The sequence below is a fragment of the Chiloscyllium punctatum genome, chromosome 9, assembly GCF_047496795.1.
Source record: "Chiloscyllium punctatum isolate Juve2018m chromosome 9, sChiPun1.3, whole genome shotgun sequence".
Classification (NCBI taxonomy): Eukaryota; Metazoa; Chordata; class Chondrichthyes; order Orectolobiformes; family Hemiscylliidae; genus Chiloscyllium; species Chiloscyllium punctatum.
In genome coordinates, this window is record NC_092747.1 from 3,607,785 (window position 1) to 3,630,554 (window position 22,770).

At 41.4% G+C, this 22,770-nt stretch overlaps 1 protein-coding gene across 4 annotated transcripts in view; it reads right to left on the reverse strand.

The window, feature by feature from the left end:
- pgm2l1 (phosphoglucomutase 2-like 1) overlaps window positions 1-22,770 on the reverse strand; it is a 162,548-nt gene that overhangs the window by 90,312 nt on the left and 49,466 nt on the right. For all 4 annotated transcript variants that reach the window (XM_072576719.1, XM_072576718.1, XM_072576716.1 and 1 more), the window contains one exon: window positions 11,068-11,235. In XM_072576719.1, coding sequence (XP_072432820.1) covers window positions 11,068-11,205 — 138 coding nt within the window. In that variant the 5' untranslated portion in view covers window positions 11,206-11,235. The remainder of the gene's footprint in view (window positions 1-11,067; window positions 11,236-22,770) is intronic.

Here is a 22,770-nt window from a genome sequence, read left to right on the forward strand (position 1 = left end):
GAGGGAACCTGGTAGTCTGCCTGCTACAGACTTAAAGAAAAGCTCATCAACAAACACTTGTTTACAAGTTTAGGCAAGAGGGTAGGTGGTGGACGCCACAGACTTATAAAGTCAATAGCTTACAGACAGGTGAAGCAAGTGGGTAAAATCTTGCCAGAGGAATAAAATATTGAAAATGTGAGGTTATGCAGTTTGGTTGGAAGAATACAGAAGCTGAACATTATTTAAATTGAGAAGACGACAGCCAGTTACAGAACAGAAGTATGCAGAATGCTTGTTCTTGAATCATAAAAGCTAGCATCCAAGTTCTGTGGGTAATATGGAAGGCAAGTGGCCTTTATTTCAAAAGAAATGGAATATAAAATTAGGGAAGCTTTCCTAAAATTATACAAGGCACCAGTTAGGCTATAGCTAGAATCCTATGTACAGTTTTGGGTCTCTTATCTAAGGAAAGATCAACTGCCATTGGAGACAGTGCAGAGAATTAGAATTAGAATCCATAGTGTGGAAACAGGCCCTTCATACCAACAAGTCCACACCTACCCTCCAAAAAGAGTAACCCACCCAGACCCATTCCCCTCCTCTATATTTACCCCTGACTAATACACCTAACACTATGGACAACCTAGCATGGCTAAATCACCTGACCTACACATCTTTAGATTGTGGGAGGAAACTGGAGTACCTAGAGGAAACCCACACAGACACAGGGGGAATGTGCAAACTCCACACAGATAGTCATTCAAAGCGGGAATTGAACCCGGGTCCCTGGCGCTGTGAGGCAGCAGTGCTAACCACTGAGCACCATGTCACCCCAAGAGACTGTCTGATGAGGACAGGATGAGTAGGCTGGGCGTTTACTTGATGGAATAAAGAAGAATAAGAGGCAACCTAATGGCAATATTCTTAGGGGTCTCGACAGGGTGGATGCGGAAATGCCATTTCCCTTTGCTCAAGATGGACCGAGGGCATCATCTCAGGATAAGGGGTTGCTTACTTAAGACTAAGATTAGGAGGAATTTCTTCTCTCAGTGGGCAGTGACACACACACACACACACACACAAAATGGATAGACTAAAAGACCGAGTGGACAGATCAGTGGTCCTTGTTCGCAGGTTCCACTGAGACGGTGCTTCTGGTTTGTCAGGACATGCTGCTCTTTTGACTCTCCTTTTCCAGATACGTTCACTTGCTTATAGAAGGCTCAGTGCGGCCAAATCACACTTATAAAGTCAATAGCTTACAGCATCAATAAAACTGGCTACCTTTAGGTCTGAGATACTTTTAATTGCAGAGAAAAGAGATTCAATTGTTTCTGTGAAAACATTTGTACCCTAAGCTGCTTAGCCAACTGGAAACCGATCACATAATTGTCAGGAGGCCTGTGTTAATGACTGGTCACTGGTCTACAGGCTAATCAGTTATTTGCCATAAGCAAAGCTCCACTTGTCCAGATCGTTTGGCGCCAGTTCATCTACAAACTAAGCTTTCATTTTGAACAATCAGCTTTGTAAATAGCACATAGAATGAGTATCAGGTTACTTGCTTTTGAAAATGCATGGTAGTCCTTCAACAATCCATTTTTTTTCATTTCAGTCCACAATCAGAAATAAAAGAAAATACATTCTTGTTTTTTTAAAAGAAGGTTTATAGTGTAACATTTACAATTCAGAGTTGTCTGGTACCACTTCTAGATCTAAGGAGCATTTAAAGATTACAAGAGCTCTACACTTAGTTCAGTTTAAAAACAAAATCTTTCAAAAAGGGGCAAAAAGGTGTGAAGGTATTTGGGGGAAATCAGCACATATGATGTTAGGTCATAGATCAGCCATGATCTCACTGCATAAAGGAAGATTCAAGGAGTGAAGTGGCCTCCTCCCATTCCCATGTTCATGAACCTCCTAGAGTTTGCTGTTTTTAAGAAGTTCCTCGCCTCTGACAGACAGGGGGTCGGGGATGTCTTTCCTCTTATCCACATTCTGCACTAAAAAGTCCAGGTTGAATCAGGCAAACTTTTGAGTCCACGCTCTCTATCTTGTGCTGTATCCTTCTCAGATCAAACTCACTTCTATAATGACTCCTATCACCTGCTGTAGCCAAAACATAATCCTTGCCTTGTAGGCTGGGCCTTAAAAGAAGTACAGGTTACCCTATACCCATTCTAATCTCTTACTATTTTGTACCCTCTACTCAGGTGGTCAACTAACTCATCAGCATGCTTAAATGGCCACAACATGCAACCAAAGATAAGTGAGCACAGAGTCTGTCTACATTAGAAGCAAATGGACATGGATTAATTGCACATTGTTATCCTTGACCTTTTCTCAGGTGCTATCAAATTTCTCCCCAAAGGTTCCACAAAAGAAACTCTGGAAATATCTTTTCAGGGTTCGATTTCAGGATGCCCTCAAGATCTTCTCAAAATTCACTAACACTCAGTTAGAGGCCCTCGTCTTGGGATTGTTGTGATAGGATGTCCTCCCACACACTACTTCAAATGCTCAGTGCTATGATTTCTCTCCATCTTAATTTGTGCATTTCTGGACCACAAACTCAACAGACCCACACTTCTTTAGACAGACTGTGTCACATCAGCACTGCTGTCTGCTGATATGCTGACCACATCCATCTTCTTTACAGGGGACAGAAAGTAAATACTAACTGACTGGACACCAGTGGCAACTGCTAATCACGCTCCAGTCACAGCCTTAATGTTCAAGAGGTATTCGCAAACAGGAGGAAATCCCCATTACTAATTTTACAATTACTCAACATTAGAGGTTAACGTGATCACATTTAGCATTTCATTGTTTTAGGTAATATTTTCAAATCAAGCTAAAGGCCACATATTTCGCCAAACTACCCCAGTAGCTTTTAAGAAACATAGAAAATAGGAGCAGCAGTAGGTCATTCAGCCCGTTGAACCCACTTCATCATTCAATATGATCAGAGTTGAACCTCTATCTTGATACCATACACCCATTCCCTTCCTCACCTCTCAACACCTTTAGCCTATGAAATCTATTCCTTTCTTAAAGATATTTGGACTTGGCTTCCACAGCCTTCTATGGTAAGGAATTCTACAGGTTCACCAACCTCTGAGCAAACAAACTTCTCATCTCAGTCTGAAATGGCCTACCCCATATCCTGAGACCATGACCCCTTCATCTGGAACTCTGGGGGATTCTGGGTAATCCAAGATGGAGGACAGGAAAAGTTTCTGGCTGTAAGAGCTGCTCTTTATTTGAGGTATTTTAGGTGTTGGAGGTGATTTCCTCGAATTCCAGGAGCAACAATTACTGTTTTATATGCTGTTGCATTGTTTTGGAAATTTGGGGAAAAAAAAGTCAAAACAAGAGCAGATTAAAAGGGAGAAGAGCAGACAAAGGAAGTACATGGTGAGGACAGTGCAGAAGAGAGAGAGAGAGAGAGAGAGAGAAAACACCTGCACAGTTACTGCCTTGGCTGTTTGAATTTGTGTATCGCTAGACATCGGAGTGCATCTGGGAAAATTAACAGTGAGTTTCACAACTAATCTTGGAGGAACCTGTTGGGCGAAGTTCACAGCACAGAATCAGATAAGTTAATTGTTGTTTTAAGTCTGTCCAAGAGAAAGGCTGCAGTAGTGTGTATAGTGGATTCTTTCTTTATTATATGTTTTTGGAGATAAGTCTCTTGATTAAACTTAAAATATAAGCCATAGCTATTAATTTAACCAGGGGCGGTGTTTGTAGAGGAAAAGACGGTGTAATTTTCTGGGTCTGTAGATTGGGAAGAAGCAAAAATGGCCTTTGCAGTGATATGTACTTCTTGTCAGACGTGGGAGTTTAAAGAGAGTTTAAGGGTTACTGCGGATTATATCTGCCATGAATGCTGTTGGATGCGAATCTTATCAGATCGAGTGGATTGGTTGGAGAGACAGATAGAAGCAATGAGGAATTTGCAACAGCAACAGTATGTGATGGATGGCAGTTATAAGAAGGGGGGAAAGTCTCAGATACAGTCACACAGATGGGTTAATTCCAGGAAGGGTGAGAGAGGTCAGCACCTAGGGCAGGAGTCTTTTGTGGATATACCCATTTCAAACAGGTATGCTATTTTAGAAAATGTAGGGGTGATGGATTCTCAGGGGAACATAGCACGAACAGCCAAGTTTCTGGTATTGAGACTGGCTCTAATGCAATGAGGGGTACATCGTCTTCCAAGAGATCAATTGTGTTGGGGACTCTGTAGTCAGAGGTACAGACAGACGTTTCTGTGGCCAGCAGAGAAAAAGCAGAATGATGTGTTGTTTCCCTGGTGCCAGGATCAAGGATATCTCAGAGAGGGTGCAGAATGTTCTCACGGGGGAAGGGGGCCAGCAGGAGGTCATGGTTCCAATGTGGACAAACAACATTGGAAGGGAAAAGGTTGAGATTCTGAAGGGAGATTACAGAGAGTTAGGCAGAAATTTAAAAAGGAGATCCTCAAGAGTAGTAATATCTGGATTACTCCCAGTGCAATAAGCTAGTGAGGGCAGGAATAGGATAGAGCAGATGAATGCATGGCTGAGGAGCTGGTGTATGGGAGAAGGATTCACATTTTTGGATCATTGGAATCTCTTTTGGGGTAGAAGTGACCTGTACAAGAAGGACAGATTGCACCTAAATTGGAAGGGGACTAATATACTGGCAGGGAAATTTGCTAGAAATGCTCAGGAGGATTTAAACTAGTAAGGTGGGGGGGTGGGGGGGGGGGGGGGGGGGGGGGGGGAGACCCAGGGAGATAGTGAGGAAAGAGATCAATCTGAGACGGGTACAGCTGAGAACATCAGTGAATCAAACAGGCAGGGACAAGGTAGGACTAATAAATTAAACTGCATTTATTTCAATGCAAGGGGCCTAACAGGGAAGGCAGATGAACTCAGGGCATGGTTAGGAACTTGGGACTGGGATATCATAGCAATTACGGAAACATGGCTCAGGGATGGGCAGGACTGGCAGCTTAATATTCCAGGGTACAAATGCTACAGGAAGGATAGAAAGGGAGGCAAGGCGGGGCCGGGGGTGGGGGGGGCCATTTTTGATAAGGGATAGCATTACAGCTGTGCTGAGGGAGGATATTCCTGGAAATACATCCAGGGAAGTTATTTGGGTGGAACTGAGAAATAAGAAAGGGATGATCACCTTATTGGGATTGTATCATAGATCCCCCAATAGTCAGAGGGAAATCGAGAAACAAACTTGTAAGGAGATCTCAGCTGTCTGGAAGAATAATAGGGTAGTTATGGTAGGGGATTTTAAATTTCCAAACATCGACTGGCACTGCCATTGTGTTAAAGGTTTAGATGGAGAGGAATGTTTAAGTGTGTACAAGACAATTTTCTGATTCAGTATGTGGATGTACCTACTAGAGAAGGTGCAAAACTTGACCTACTCTTGGGAAATAAGGCAGGGCAGGTGACATAGGTGTCAGTGGGGGAGCATTTTGGGGCCAGCGACCATAATTCTATTAGTTTTAAAATAGTGATGGAAAAGGATAGGCCAGATCTAATAGTTGAAGTCCTAAATTAGAGAAAGGCCAATTTTGACGGTATTAGGCAAGAACTTTCGAAAGCTGATTGGAGGCAGATAATCGCAGGTAAAGGGACTGCTGGTAAAGGTGGATAAATCCCCAGGACCTGATCACGTGTACCCTAGAACTCTGTGGGAAGCTGGAGAAGTGATTGCTGGGCCTCTTGCAGAGATATTTGTATCATCAATAGTCACAGGTGAGGTGCCAGAACACTGGAGGTTGGCAAACATGGTGCCACTGTTTAAGAAGGGTGGTAAGGACAAGCCAGGGAACTATAGACTGGTGAGCCTGACCTCAGTGGTGGGCACGTTGTTGGAGGGAATCCTGAGGGACAGGATGTACACGTATTTGGAAAGGCAAGGACTGACTCTGGATAGTCAACATGGCTTTGTGCGTGGGAAATCATGTCTCACAAACTTGATTGAGTTTTTTGAAGAAGTAACAAAGAAGATTGATGAGGGCAGAGCAGTAGATGTGATCTATATGGACTACAGTAATACGTTCGACAAGGTTCCCCATGGGAGACTGATTAGCAAGGTTAGATCTCATGGAATACAGGGAGAACTAGCCATTTGGATACAGAACTGGCTGAAAAGTAGAAGACAGAGGGTGGTGGTGGAGGGTTGTTTTTCAGACTGGAGGCCTGTGACCAGTGGAGTGCCACAAGGATCGGTGCTGGGCCCTCTACTTTTCGTCATTTATATAAATGATTTGGATGCGAGCATAAGAGGCACAGTTAGTAATCTTGCAGATGACATCAAAATTGGAGGTGTAGTGGACAGCGAAGAGGGTTACCTCAGATTACAACAGGATCTGGACCAGATGGGCCAATGGGCTGAGAAGTGGCAGATGGAGTTTAATTCAGATAAATGCAAGGTGCTGCATTTTGGGAAAGCAAATCTTAGCAAGACTTATATACTTAATGGTAAGGTCCTAGGGAGTGTTGCTGAACAAAGAGACCTTGGAGTGCAGGTTCATAGCTCCTTGAAAGTGGAATCGCAGGTAGATAGAATAGTGAAGAAGGCATTTGGTATGCTTTCCTTTATTGGTCAGAGTATTGAGTACAGGAGTTGGGAGGTTATGTTGCGGCTGTATAGGACATTGGTTAGGCCACTGTTGGAATATTGCATGCAATTCTGGTCTCCTTCCTATCGAAAAGATGTTGTGAAACTTGAAAGGGTTCAGAAAAGACTTACAAGGACTTTGCCAGTGTTGGAGGATTTTAGCTACAGGGAGAGGCTGAACAGGCTGGGGCTGTTTTCCCTGGAGCATCAGAGTCTGAGGGGTGACCTTATATAGGTTTACAAAATCATGAAGGGCATGGATAGGGTAAATAGGCAAAGTCTTTTCCCTGGTGTCGGTGAGTCCAGAACTAGAGGGCATAGGTTTAGGGTTGTGGGGGGGGCGCAAAAGATATATTAAAAAAAAGAGACCCAAGGGACAACTTTTTCACACAGAGGGTGTTACGTGTATGGAATGAGCTGCCAGAGGAAGTTGTGGAGGCTGGTACAATTGCAACATTTAAGAGGCATTTGGATGGGTATATGAATAGTAAGCGTTTGGAGGGATATGGGCCGGGTGCTGGCGGGTGGGACTAGATTGGGTTGGGATATCCGGTCGGCATGGACGGGTTGGACCTAAGGGTCTGTTTCCATGCTGTACATCTCTATGACTCTACGCCTGTGGAAACAGTATTCCTGCATCAAGTTTGCCCAACTCCCACAATGACATTTCCACTCATTTTCCTAAATCCAAGTTAATACAGGCTCAGTTGGCCCAATCTCTCCTCATGTGACAAACTTGCCAACACAGAAATCAGTCTGGTAAACCTTTGTCTTCCTCAGTGCTTGCTGCACCTACATGATCCCTTTTAATGACTGTGAACAGAACCCTTTGCACAGCAACCTTTCGAATCTAATCACCATTTCAATAATATAGTACTATTCTATTTTAGTACCACAGAGGGCAATGTCTCACTTATCCACATTATAGAGCATCCACCATATACTTGCTCACTCAATCAACTTGAAGAGTCTTTAACATTCACAATCCCACCTAATTTTGTATCATTAACAAATATGAAAAAGATTCCCAATTCATATAATTGATATATATTGTGAATAACTGGGACCCAAGTCTCAGTCCCTGCTGTAGACCACGCATCACAGTCTTCCACCTTGAAAACAAATCATTTGCTCCTTTTTCCTGCCTGCTGATCAATACTCAATCCATTTTCTCTTAATTCATTAAATCCTGGTATTTTCAGTACGTTGTAAGAGGTTCTAAGATTTGCAAGAAAGCATATGATAGCAGGTTATTTGAAGTTTTCCTCTGGTATCGAGTTCCCAATCTCCTCTCGGTCTAATAAGTTTGACACTTCTAGGTTTGACATTAGGACAGGCAATTCTGGAGATCCATGAACATTTCTGAAAGCAGTAACCTGTCTGAGGTTTCTTTCCTTTAAATTGATCAGTAACCCATTGTGGTTATTTGCCATTAGATCAAAAAAAGGTGTAAAAACAAGGACTGCAGATGCTGGAAACGCATAGGTCAGGCAGCATCTGAGGAGCAGGAAAATCGACATTTCGAGCAAAAAGCCCTTCATCAGAAATGACCAAATAAAAAGGTGTCACAAGAAAACAAATTGTATCTTGTTTTGCATCAGCCAACCATTAATCATATAAAAATATCAAGATCGGATTTCACGATGCTAACTGTAAGGCTGAATAGGCTTTCACAGCAAAGCCACATTTAGTAAACATTACATGATTATTCCAGGGAAATTGAAGGAGAGAAGAAACAATATCGTAACTTCCACTTGGTCACCTTATTAACAAGCCCAATTGATCTTCTCTAACATGAAATTTAAAGTAGTGTTTACATTTTTAAAAATTGTATCTGTATTGCAGATTTTTAAAATTCTTCACTTATCTGGATCTTTCTTGTGTAGTTCAACAGTTCCTTATGCTTTTCGGTTTCTCACCCATTCCTTACTCAGAAGCCTAGACAAAATTTAACAATCTACTAGATATCAGACAAAAACACATTGAAGTTGTGCGTCTTGTCCACATCTGTTGGCCAAAAGCTTTTCTTAAAATGTATTTGTTCATGGAATGTGGATATCACTAACTGGGTCAGCATTTACTGCTCATCCCTAATTGCTCTAGAGAAGATGGTGATGAATCAGCTTCTTGAACTGCTGCAGCCCATTTGACATAGAACCACCCGCTGTGCTGTTAGGGACAAAGGGTTCATGATATATTAACACGTGGAACAGAAGTCAACAAAGTCATGTATAGAGTTTTAGTGTTATTTTTATTTTGATGTTGTGTAGGTCAGGAAAAGTAGTTTTTGTTTCATTTAGAGTTCTGAGAGTGGTGCCTGAAGTGTTGTTTACATACATTTAGATGAAGTTTCAAAGAAATCCTTCAAGTGAATACCTCACTGCATTTGAAAACATGAAGAGAAGAGGGAAAACAAACTGAGCTGCTACCTAGAAACAAAGTGCTCAATGGTATAGGGGGACAGAGGCAAACAGTTACGTACACAGAAAAAGCTAGAGAAACCCAGCAGATCTGGCAGCATATACGGAGAAAGAAGCAGTTAACATGAAGTCCTGGTAGGACTCTTCTTCTGACGACACATACAGTTTCCCCTTAGAAGTTCAGCGAGTGAAAGGATTTCTTTCAAAGAGAATGTATTTGAAAATTTATTTTAGAGAAGGCAGGCCTGTATCATCAGCAGCACAGTTTATACTCTGAAGGGCAGGAGAAAGAAATTCCAGGAAAAGGAGTGGAAGAGGTGTTTAAAGGAACAATTCAGCCATGTTAGCAGTCTGTTCAAAAGGGTCTCAGAGCAATATTTACTAAAGATGTTAGCAACAAGTGAGTGTCGAGGCTTGCTGGAAATAAACAATGCTCAATTGGCATGGCTGTACTAAGAGCTTTAAAAGTGGAAACAGGGTGAACCTTCGTTATGATCCATGGAGCAGCAAGGTTCTTGTTGATGAAAAGAGGATTGAAATCATTATTTCCCATATTTGTAATAAAATTAAAACTGTTTCAACGAGTTTTTAGTAGAGTGTAAGATGGTTTGTTCTTTTTTCTTTAATGTGCAATGACCTTTTGAATGTGTTCAGTAGATGACCACCATGGCAACCAAACTGCAAAATTAAAACTAACTATCTATCAAGCCAGGTCAGTAAAATAGTTAGTTAATGTGGACAAAGCCATGTATAGCTTTAAATTTAATTTGTGTTAAGAGGAGACATAACCTTGGTTTCATTTGATTTCAGAGAGCGATGACAGGTTGTCTTGAAAGTGGTTTATATCAATTTAAATGGGGCATTGAAAAATAAAGCCTCTTGAGAATTTTACTCAGTACTTTGGGAAATAAAGTAGAGGAGAGAGCAAAATAAACTGGGCTGTTGGTATCCTATGGCAGAATGAGATGGAGGCAGAAAAGTTATTTTAAAAAGACAGAACCATTAGAAGGTTGTGTCTCAGCTCCTCTCAGAGAAAAGCAGGTCAGAGAGATGTCCTGTAACATCAACAGTACAGTTAATCAGTCTCTAAAACAAACAAACAAAGTCAGACAGAGGAACAGTTGTCCCAAGTGACCCAGAAGTCAGTATGAGAAAGCTCCAGAAACAAATGGCTTCAAAAGAAATATACCTTACAAGCTGCTGAAAGTGTAAGTTTAAGGAACACGTGCTGAGGAGTAAGTGAGCTGCATTAGCAGCTTGTTCATGGAAACATTAACTGAAGAAGATTGCGTTGAGTGAATGCAGATGTTTGTCAGAAAAAAAACCTTGTAGAGCTGTGCCCACTGAGTGAGAAACTTTAAAATGGAAACAGTGTGACCCTTCACTAAGGTTTGTGTATCTGAAAGGTTGTTGAAGATAGCAGTGTTGAACCTTGATTTCTGGATTTTAAAATAAAGACTGTTTCAAATAGTTTGTTTTCCTTGTGTGAGAGAAAACCTTGATGCACTTTCAGCTAAATGTACTTCAGCTGTCTCGTGATAATGTTTCATTACTAACCACCATGATTCCTAAATGCAAAAAACAATTTATGGTTTTGGATGTAGGTTTGCTTGCTGAACTGGAAGGTTCATTTTCAGACATTTTGTCACCATACCAGGTAACATCTTCAGTTGGCCTCCAGACGAAGCACTGCTGGTGTTTCCTGAATTATATTTATATGCTTGGGTTTCCTTGGGTTAGTAATGTCATTTCCTGTGGTAACACAATTTCAAAGAACAGGGAATGATATCACCAACCAAGGAAACCCAAACATATAAACAGAATGCAGGAAACACTAGTGCTTTGTTTAGAGGCCCACTGAAATTGTTACCTGGTATGGTGACGAAGCGTCTGAAAATGAACCTTCCAGCTCAGCAAGCAAGCCTACATGCAGAACTTCAACCTACACTGCAAATATTCTTAAAACTTGCTAATAACTTATGGTCTATCAAAGCTTGGCTTCATTCTAGAATCTGACCCAAAAGCTCACCTGAGTGGATTGTATGATTGTCAGGTCGTTAATGCAGGAGAAACCAGCACCCATGGAAGACCGCAGCCCCGCAGTCCCAAATGTCATTCTGTAGCACAGGCGATCACGCAATTCTTTCTTCTTCCCATCGCGTAGCATTTTCTCAATCTCAGCTTTAGTCTTCGGATTCTGGGGACAAGAAAAGATGTTTTCAAATCCACTTCTTGATAAGAAGAACAATATAGTAAAAGGCTATTGGTAAAAGCTTTTTTCTTTCCAAATTAACAAAAATAAGTTATCTGCCTCACTACCACATAGTTACAACTATGTAGAAGTGTAGCTCACTGATCGTTCATGTAGTATTTAAAGATAACAACTGTTGTAGAAGATCATTTTAAAATGGATTAAGAGGGATTTAAAATGGTCAAAGTATGCCAGCATGCTCGGTTAACAACTGCTAGACAGCCAAAAATGCTAGTTTTCAAAAGGTCTTTGCTTAGACAGAAAATGGTAACTATTCCGAACAAGAAGCCTTGCCCATCCCAAGGGATGTCGGACTGGAGGAAGGCAAGTTTGACAAACAAATAGGGCACCAAATATTCTAGTAGACAAAATAAAAGCAGAAATCTGTGGATCCTAGAAATCTGAAAAAAATAACAAGATGCTGGAAATACTCAACAGGTCTGGCATAATCTGTTATCACCAGTAGAGAAGCTACTGGGAAAAGTTCAGAGGGATAGAATTAAATCTTTACTTGAAGAGGCAAGAATTAAACGAAGGACAGTCAACATGGCTTTGTCAAGACCTGTCAGACTGGGACGTCAACAATTGGGGCATTAAATTTAAAGGTTAAAACGTGCAGGAGGTTTAGAAGGATTTCTTTCACCCAGAGGGTGATGGTATCTGGAACTCATTGCCTGGAAAATGATGGTAGAAGCAGGAAGAAAAAGAAGGAAGCATATGCAAGGTATAGACAGGACAGATCGGGTGAATCCTTAGAAGAGTATAAAGGCAGTAGGAGTATACTTAAGAGGGAAATCAGGAAGGCAAAAAGGGGACATGAGATAGCTTTGGCAAATAGAATTAAGGAGAATCCAAAGGGTTTTTACAAATACACCAAGAACGAAAGGATAACTTGGGAGAGAATAGGGTCCCTCAAAGATCAGCAAGGCGACCTTTGTGTGGAGCTGCAGAAAATGGGGGAGATACTAAACAAGCTTTTTGCATCAGTATTTTCTGTGGAAAAGGATATGGAGTGTACAGAATGTAGGGAATAGATGATCATACCTTGCAAAAGGTCCATATTACAGAGGAGGAAGTGCTGGATGTCTTGAAACGCATAAAGGTGGATAAATCCCCAGGACCTGATCACGTGTACCCTAGAACTCTGTGGGAATCTGGAGAAGTGATTGCTGGGCCTCTTGCTGAGATATTTGTATCATCGATAGTCACAGGTGAGGTGCTGGAAGACTGGAGGTTGGCTAATGTGGTGCCACTGTTTAAGAAGGGTGGTAAAGACAAGCCAGGAAACTATAGACCAGCGAGCCTGACCTCGGTGGTGGGCAAGTTGTTGGAGGGAATCCTGAGGGACAGGATGTACATGTATTTGGAAAGGCAAGGACTGATTAGGGATAGTCAATATGGCTTTGTGTGTGGGAAATCATGTCTCACAAACTTGATTTGAGTTTTTTGAAGAAGTAACAGAGCGGTAGATGTGATCTATATGGACTTCAGTAAGGCATCGACAAGGTTCCCCATGGGAGACTGGTTAGCATGGTTAGATCTCACGGAATACAGGGAGAACTAGCCATTTGGATACAGAACTGGCTCAAAAGTAGAAGACAGAGGGTGGTGGTGGAGGGTTGTTTTTCAGACTGGAAGTCTTTGACCAGTGGAGTGCCACAAGGATCGGTGCTGGGTCCACTACGTTTTGTCATTTACATATATGATTTGGATGTGAGCATAGGACTAAGTTTGCAGATGAGACTAAAATTGGAGGTGTAGTGGACAGCAAAGAAGGTTACCTCAGATTACAACAGGATCTTGATCAGATTGGCCAGTGAGTTGAGAAGTGGTAGATGGAGTTTAATTCAAATAAATGCAAGGTGCTGCATTTTGGGAAAGCAAATCTTAGCAGGACTTATACACTTAATGGTAAAGGTCCTAGGGAGTGTTGCTGAACAAAGAGACCTTCGAGTGCAGGTTCATAACTCCTTGAAAGAGGAGTCGCAGATAGATAGGATAAAAGAAGAAAGCGTTTGGTATGCTTTCATTTATTGGTCAGAGTATTGAGAACAGGAGTTGGGAGATCATTTTGCGGCTGTACAGGACATTGGTTAGGCCACTGTTGGAATATTGCGTGCAATTCTGGTCTCCTTACTATCGGAACGATGTTGTGAAACTTGAAAGGGTTCAGAAAAGATTTACAAGGATGTTGCCAGGGTTGGAGGATTTAAGCTCTAGGGAGAGGCTGAACAGGCTGGGGCCGATTTCCCTGGAGTGTCGGAGGCTGAGGGGTGACCTCAGAGGTTTACAAAATCATGAGAGGCATGGATAGGATAAATAGGCAAAATCTTTTCCCTGGGGTCAGGGAGTCCAGAACTAGAGGGCATAGGTTTAGGTCGAGAGGGGAAAGATATAAAAGAGACCTAAGGGGCAACCTTTTTACACAGAGGGTGGTACGTGTATGGAATGAGCTGCCAGAGGAAGTGGTAGACGCTGGTACAGTTACAACATTTAAAAAGCATTTGGATCTGTATATGAATAGCAAGGATTTAGACGGAAATGGGCCTGGTGCTGGCAGGTGGGACTATACTGGGTTGGGATATCTGGTCGGCATGGACGGGTTGGACCGAAGGGTCTGTTTCCATGCTGTACAATCTCTCTGACTATGACTCCAAGTCATTACAAAATTTCAGGAATGCTTAGATAATCAATTACGACAACACAGCATGCAAGATTACAGACTAAGTGCATAAAGAAAGGACAAAAGTAGATAGGTGCTTGATGATCAGTGTGGACGGCATAGGCCAAAGTGCCTCTTTCCGTGCAGTAAAAATGTCTAAGGAAACAGTGTTAACATGGATTTGAATATGAGCCGGGAGAAGGCTACTTGGCTAGGAGCATTGACAGCTGGGTGCCCAAATAAGATTCTTGGCAATGTCTTGAAACAGTTGAGGTTAGATAGTCGATGCTGGTTAAAAGAATCCCTTCAGGAGGGATTTCCAGTCATAGGTTTACTGCTGTCAGCAATTAAGGTGATAACAACAGCTCAACAATAGTTCACAAAGTGTATTATTGTAATAGAAAATATATAGATCAAACCAAATATTTAACTTTTCTATCCAGAATCATGACCAATTATCTTAAATAAAAACAGAAATTGTGAAAACTCAGCAGGACTGGCAGCATCTGTAGAGAGAAAACAGACACAAGGAGCTCAGAGTTTGCAAAAAAGTGACCCTGACCCACAAAGTCTCATCAGACCATCAGCATCAGATCAAAGATGTGGCTGATCCCACTTATTGCTCTCTCACAGCTGACTAATTGAGGCTCTAAAGTGAACATCTAATACTGGAGGCAACAACATAACAGAAATTATACAGGCTGGAAAATGTGAATGTCCATCTTTAAATATAGCTCATCAACAATACTGGAGATCAAGTTGGACAGCCTTGAAGGACAAAAGCTGCAACAAATGGAAAAGAACCAACACAAGGGTAAAACTACCTAACCACTTGACAGTCCTTGTGGACACGCTCTAGTCTTCATACTAGAACACCTTCTGCTGTACTGCTTGACACTATTATTATATTAAATGGCATAGAATCAAAAGCTGCCACGGACCATCAGCAACAGAAAAAGAAAGTTAATCCATTCACAATCTGTAATCCCATGACTCAGCAAATTACACTCCACCTTTCCCATAAAGCCACAGGACTAGCAGATTAAGAACAGAATGACAGACCAGGACTACAGAAATCTAAAACTAAAAGAAATTCAGAGGCTGAAGAAGCTAAAATGCAGCAACCATAGTATCATATATAGCAACCTTCAGCTAATTCAATTCACCAAGAAACAAATGAGTGCACTGCATATGGCAAAGGATATAACCTCACCAATCTAGGTGTAGTACGAAAGCATTGTTGCTCCAGAACTAGACCCACCACTGGTCATGTTGATGTAAAACAGGTCAACTTTAACAAAGTGTGGAGAAATCCCAGATCTATTTTGTCCATAAGATAGTGTGACAAATCCAAATAGGAGTTATACCTAGCACAAAATAAGTTGGTTATGGATTTTGAAAGTAAAATAAACTCATGACATTATTGCATAAAATCTTCAGGACAATCTCTGAGATCTAGCCATCTTCAGCTGCTTCATCAACATAAAAGGGGTTCACACACTGAGGACTGCAGTCAAATTCACAATCCGCGGAGATTGACATCCACAGAATTGTCTGAATAACTGTCAGACTTGGATTGATTGTTGCAAGTAACATTTACATCACAGAAGTACCAGGAAATTACAATCATCAACAAAACAAACTCTTACCATCTTAGACGATAAGACAGTAAGATACAGGAGCAGAATTAGGCCATTCAGTTGATCGTGTCTGCCCCACCATTCGACCATGACTGATAACCCCTTTTCTTAACCCCATTCTCCTGCTTTCTTCTGATAACCCTTGATCCCATTAGAAATCAAGAACTTATCTATCAGTGTCTTAAATACATTTAATGACTTGGCCTCTACAGCCCTCTCCGGCAATGAGTTCCGCCAATTCATCACCTACTGGACGAAGAGATTTCTCCTCATTTTAGTTCTAAAGGGTGGTCCCTTCACTCTGAAGCTATGCTCTTGGGTCCTGGATTCTCCAATAATGGAAATGTCGCCATGTCCACTCTATCCAGATCTCTTAGCATTCTGCAAGTTTCAATGAGATTAGATTAGATTACTTACAGTGTGGAAACAGGCCCTTCGGCCCAACAAGTCCACACCGACACGCAACCCACCCAGACCCATTCCCCTACATTTACCTCTTCACCTAACACTACGGACAATTTAGTATGGCCAATTCACCTAACCTGCACATTTTTGGATTGTGGGAGGAAACCGGAGCACCCGGAGGAAACCCACACGGACACGGGGAGAATATGCAAACTCCACACAGACAGTGGCCCGAGGTGGGAATTGAACCCAGGTCTCTGGTGCTGTGAGGCAGCAGTGCTAACCACTGTGCCACCGTGCCACCTTATCCCCTAAACTCCATCAAGTACAGACCACAGTCCTCAATCCCTCCTGATATGACATGCCCTTCATCCCCAGGATCATTTGTGTAAACCTCCTCTGAACCTCCAAGGCCAGCACATCCTACCTTAGATACAAAGCCTTCAATTGCTCACATATTCCAAATACAGCCTCCTGTACTCCAGCTTTTTTGAAATTAACGTTAACATTGCCTTTGCCTTCCTAAAAGCCAACTGAACCTGCAGGAACTAGGATTCACATCTTTTGTGCTTCAGATTTCTGAAGACCTTTCCCATTTTGAAAATAGACTAAGCCTCTATTCTTCCTACCAAAAAGCTCACTTTCACACATTGTATTCTATCTGCCACTTCTCTGCCCATTCTTCTAACTTGCCCAAGTCCTTTTGCAATCGTCCCAACACTACCTTTGTGTCATCTGCAGGCTTTGCAACAATACCCTCAATTCTTGCATTCACATCATTAATGTACAACATAAATAGCTGTGATCCCAACATTGACCCCTGCAGAACTCCTCGTCACCATTTGCTATCTTGAAACTTCCTCCTTCATCCCAACTTTCCGCCTTCTCTCAGTCAGCCAATTCTCTATCCATGCCAGTACTTTGCCCCTAACACCATAGGCTCTTATCCTATTTTGCAGCCTCCTGCCATTTTGTTAAAAGTTGTCTGGATATCCAAATAGATCACATCCACTTGCTCTCCTGGTCTAATTTGTCTCAAAAGAATTCTAAACAGACTACTAATGAAATCATGCTGACTTAGCCCTGTTTTACACTTCCAAGTATTCTGCAACCTTATCCTTAATAATGGACTTTAACATTTTACCACAGACTAAGGTTAGGCTAACCGGCCTACAAGTTTTCCATTTTTGGCCTCCCTCCCTTATTAAACAGGGGTGTTGTAACCATTAGCCATTTACCAGTCCTCTGGGACTCTCCCCAACTCCAGTAGATCCTGAAAGATCATCACCAAAGCCTCTACAATCTCCTCAGTTGTCTCCTTCAAATCCCTGGTTGTAATCCATCTAGTAGGGGTGATGTATCTACCTTTTATCAACATTCAACAGCATTATCATAATTGATACCCCCGGGAACATCCTGGCCGTCATTATTGACCAGAAACATTGCGGCTATAAAAGGGGTCAGAGGCTAGGAATTCAGTGAGTGAGAATCTCATTTCCAGCTATCAAAATTATTTTTCAACTATCTACAAAGGCACATCAGTGTGACAAGTTTCCCTACTTACCTGTGGACATTAATAACATCCATGAGAAATCATTTTGAACAACATCCCTTTTGCCACCTTAAAGCATTCATTCCCTCCACCAGTTCACCTCTGTATTGTAGTGTGTTCCAGCTACAAGATGTAATGCAGTAACTTACTAAGACGTCTTTGATAGTACTCTCAAACCAACCACCTCCATGACTTAAGGATAGCATGAAAACAGCAACTCCTGCAGGTTCCATTCCTAGTCATACAAAATCATGAAGCCAGAATCTTGAAACTTCCATTGAGAATACATATCTATATTTAAAAGGATCATGTGAAAAGGAGGATGGAAGAGATTGAATGGTTTGGACATTTTTGGGATTAAAAAATAATAATGTGATTTCTTGAAGTTGTATTCCACAGGATGTGGACTGCATTCCACCTATAAAATTCCTGAAGTCAAAATGTTCAGTGTGTGCTGGAACATCCCTGCTGTTTTTAATCAGAAAATCAAGTGACTCTTGACAAGCACTTTAAAAAAGAAATAGAGGAGGAATTTATTACTGGATTAAGGGCTAATGTAAATGATTCCCTAGCAACCCATTTTTTGGACTTAGAATTCTGCTTTGCATATCCAGATGACAGTGTATAAAGCAGACATGCCAGAAGCTGTTCCTTAGAAAGCATCCCTGGGAAATTGTGTTTCCATATCTCAGTATTTCTCTGAGAAATCCTGAAGTATTGGACTGTGACGATAACCAATTCTCAACAACTCAAATCCAAGTTGATTGTAATCAGAACAGGAGATTTAATCAGTTTGGATATGTCACAATTCACTTCTGTAGCAGGTGGGACTTGAACCTGGACCATCTAATCCAGAGGCAGGGACACACACGACACCTCTACAACTGGATATTTATCAAATCTTAGTTTCCTTTGACATAGCTTTTCTCCTCTTTGGTTTGGGTGTGAGTGGGGGAGTGAGTAGAAGTCTGATTATATTTCCTTTGGTTTTGCTAAAGAGAGGCAACTGGCTACTTTGGACACTGAATTAACATTTTTACTTAATGGTTCAACAGGGGAACAGTGGAATTATGTCAAAATGCCACATTTAAGGGCACTTCATGTGAATGCACGCAAGTCATAACAGATAACCTAAAAAGCACAAAGAGATCCAATTGCCATTACAGAACTATGGCAGCATGGTGACCAGGACTGGGGTCTGAATATTCAAGGATATTTGAGATTTAGAAAGGTCACTGAAACAAAAAATATTTAAAGAAATAGACAGGACAGATGCAGGTAAGATGTCTGCCCTGGTCAGGGAGTCTAAAACAAAAGGACAACATTTAAAAATTTAAAAGACAAAAGGGGGCTGTCACTTAGGTCAGAGATGAGGAGAATTTGTTCTACTGAACCTTTGGAATTCTCTACCACAGAGGCTGTTTTAAAAGGCAGGAATAATGGTAATGGGAAAGGGCTAGGTAACAGGTATTGAAACATTTGCTCAGCTATGATCACAACAAATGGTGGGATAGACTTGACTGGTTGAACAGCCTACTGCTCCTATGTTCTATTCTCCCAGTCACAGTCATAACACTACCAACACAATTGTGGGACAGGTTTCAGTAATTCAGGAAGAGAGTGTACAACACCTCAATGGCAATTAGTGATGGGCAACAAAAGCAAGCATCACCCAAATATCGAAAACAAATTTATCACAGTCGCAAATCCAGAACATTAAATTAAAAGATCTTTCCTCTAAATTGTCATTATAGAGTCAGAGTCATACAGCACAGAAACAGACGCTATTGTCCAACTTGTCCATGCTGACCAAGTTTTCCAAATTAAACTTGTCCCACTTGCCTCTATCCCTCTGGGCCATATCCCTCTACACCTTTGCTATTCAAGTACTTGTCCAAGTGCCGTTTAAATGTTGCAACTGTACTAGCATCTACAACTTCCTCTGGCAGGTCATTCCATAAACAAACCATCATGTGTGAGAGAGTTGCCCTTCAGGCCCCTTTACATCTTTCTCCTCTCACCTTAAAAATATGCCCTCTAGTTTTGAACTCCGCTACCTGAGGGAAAAGACTTTGCTATTCACATTGTGTGCCCCTCATGATTTTAGAAACCTTTATAAAAATGTCAACCCTCAACCTTGTATGCTCAAGTGAGAAAGGCCTATCCAATTTCTCCTTACTTTCACAGCAATGAGTTAAAGTGAACTAAGATTTATTCTGTTGTTATTATAGATCCTGCAATAAAGAAGTTCTAGTTCATGATCAGAAACATGTAAATTTTTCCACATAAGCATGTTTCCACATTCTAGATTCTTCGCAAGCTTGGGTATTAAATCATTGAAAAAGGATCAATATTCTTTTTGAAATCCGTATATTAAAAAGCAATTACTGTAACAGAATTGAAGGGTTATAAACAGGTGATGGACCCTAGCCAATGTAATGTCTAAAAAGGCAATGATCTTGAAAAATAAACATGGCCTTTCATAGCCGACAAGACGCATTCACAACACAAAAGGTTATTTGGTGCCAATGTTAAATATGAGCTCTTTCTTTGTTCAACTCATACACAGCAAGATTAGAAATCATTAAGAAAATTCACATCAAAACAATTTTAGGAAGACAGGAAGCTTCTGTCAAAAAAAAATTCAAAATGCCAGCATGAGAGTCAACATCACTTTAGATAAATGATAAAGATTTACAAGTATAAGGCACAATCTTTTCTAAAGAGCTTTTATTTTGATGGCTATTTGATTTTTCTCATCTTTTGATCTCTGTGAAGGTGATTACAGATTGATATTTGATGAGAAATATTCAATGGACTGTTCAGTGATAATGAGAAATGACTGTCATGCAGACATCAGAAAAGTGCTTTCCCCTTTGTATTCCAAATCATTGCAAGTGATTAGGGTACCTTGATAAATGCACAAGTGTAGAAACAGGCTACTGGTCCTAATATGATAGCAATTATCCTCCAAAAAGAAATTGTGCTCGTCTCATGAGCCATTGTGTTTCCATTTCACTTTATTCCCTGCTCTTCAGTTACTTAAGACCAATTGTTTGTATCTGACAGATAAAATGCTGGAGAAACTCAGCTGGTCTAGCAGAATCAGTGGCAAGTGAAAATGAATTAAACTCCAATATGACTGCTTTAGAAATTAGGATCTCTCTCTGCTACAAGCCACCATGAATACTGTGTTCCCCACATTCAAATCATATATAAAAAGATTTCTCCTGCTCTCTACCATGTAATTGTTGTTGATTGTCACGAAAACCCCTATCTGGTTTGCTAATGTCATTTAGGGAAATAAATCTGGTCTGGCCTACATGACTCCAGACCCATAGCAATGTAGTTGACTAAACCAGGGATTGACAATAAATGTTGGCCTTGCAAGCAATGTCCACATCCCAGGAATGAATAAAACAAAAGTAAAATGAGTATTATTTGAAAACTGCTTTTAACACCCTTCCCTAACAGATCCAGGATGCTCTGGAAAGTGGTTTCCTCCTTTAACCAACAAATTATTAGGCGATGTACAATTAGAAAAAGTTGCAACAGGACAGCTGGGATTTCAAAGGGTGTACCCATCATTTCAACAACCTTAGCTCAACAGCCCAACCTGCACCATGGTGTATTGGGCTCTGTCATCACTTTAGGACCTGCAATCCAGAACGTAAGGAGGTCGCCCTAAAGCCCAAGGTACTGCTGAAAAGGCGGCATAGATATCAGAGATATGAATAGTCACAGTCGGGTAAATTGCAGTTATGAGGCAATCGCAGAACACTACATTACCACCAAGTTCAAGCATGGCTGCTGGAGTAGAGAGATTCTGAACATCAATGGCAATCATACACTTGCATAATCAGGGATTTTGCTATATGGAGTCATAGAGATGTACAGCATGGAAACAGACCCTTCGGTCCAACCCATCCATGCAGACCAGATACCCTAACCCAATCAAGTCCCACCTGCCAGCACCCTGCCCAGATCCCTTCCAAACCCTTCCTAATCATTCATATACAGATCCAATGCCTTTTAAATGTTGCAATTGTACCAGCCTCCACCACTTCCTCTGGCAGCTCATTCCATACATGTAACACCCTCTGCGTGAAAAAGTTGCCCCTTAGGTCTCTTTTATATCTTTCCCCTCTCACCCTAAACCTATGTCCTCTAGTTCTGGACTCCCTGACCCCAGGGAAAAGACTTTGCCTATTTACCCTATCCATGCCCCTCATAATTTTGTAAACTTCTATGAGGTCACCCCTCAGCCTCTGACACTCCAGGGAAAACAGCCCCAGCCTGTTCAGCCTCTCCCTAGAGCTTAAATCCTCCAATCCTGGCAACATCCTTGTAAATCTTTTCTGAACCCTTTCAAGTTTCACAACATCTTTCCGATAGGAAGGAGACCAGAATTGTATGCAATATTCCAACAGTGGCCTTCCCTATGTCCTGTACAGCCACAACATGACCTCCCAACTCCTGTACTCAATACTCTGACCAATAAAGGAAAGCATACCAAGCGCCTTCTTCGCTATCCTATCTACCTGTGACTCCACTTTCAAGGAGCTATGAACCTGCACCCCAAGGTCTCTTTGTTCAGCAACACTCCCTAGAACCTCACCATTAAGGTGTATAAGTCCTGCTAAGATTTGCTTTCCCAAAATGTCGCAACTCGCATTTATCTAAATCAAACTCCATCGGCCACTTCTCAGCCCATTGGCCCATCTGATCAAGATGCCGTTGTAATCAGAGGTAACCTTCTTCATTCAGAAGAATTCATCACCTTGTTTAAATTCATAAATATTCCCACCCATGACTGTCCCTTGTCAGGATTTCTTCCCTCAAGTGGAAAGGAAACCACCTAGCCCCCTAAGGTCTGGAATTTCACATTTCTATTTCTTTCCCTTCCTTTCTTTAAGGCACACTCTAAAACCTACCAAAACCTTCACATAGGTTTTTGGACATTTCCTTATCTGACTCAGTTGTCAATTTTTGTTTAAGAATATTCCTTGCACCTTCAGGACATATGTTAGGAGAGGCTATATAAATAAAAGCTGTTGTTGTTACAGTTCACATTTGGGCAAATTTCAACACGTCATAATAACGATCTAGAGCCTTGTCTACATAGCTATCATTGATGTGTCAGCAACTGTTAAGGCTATTTAATCCTTGTGGGCGGGCAGCCAGTAATGTGTGTGTTGGGATAAATTATACTAGCTCTAAGG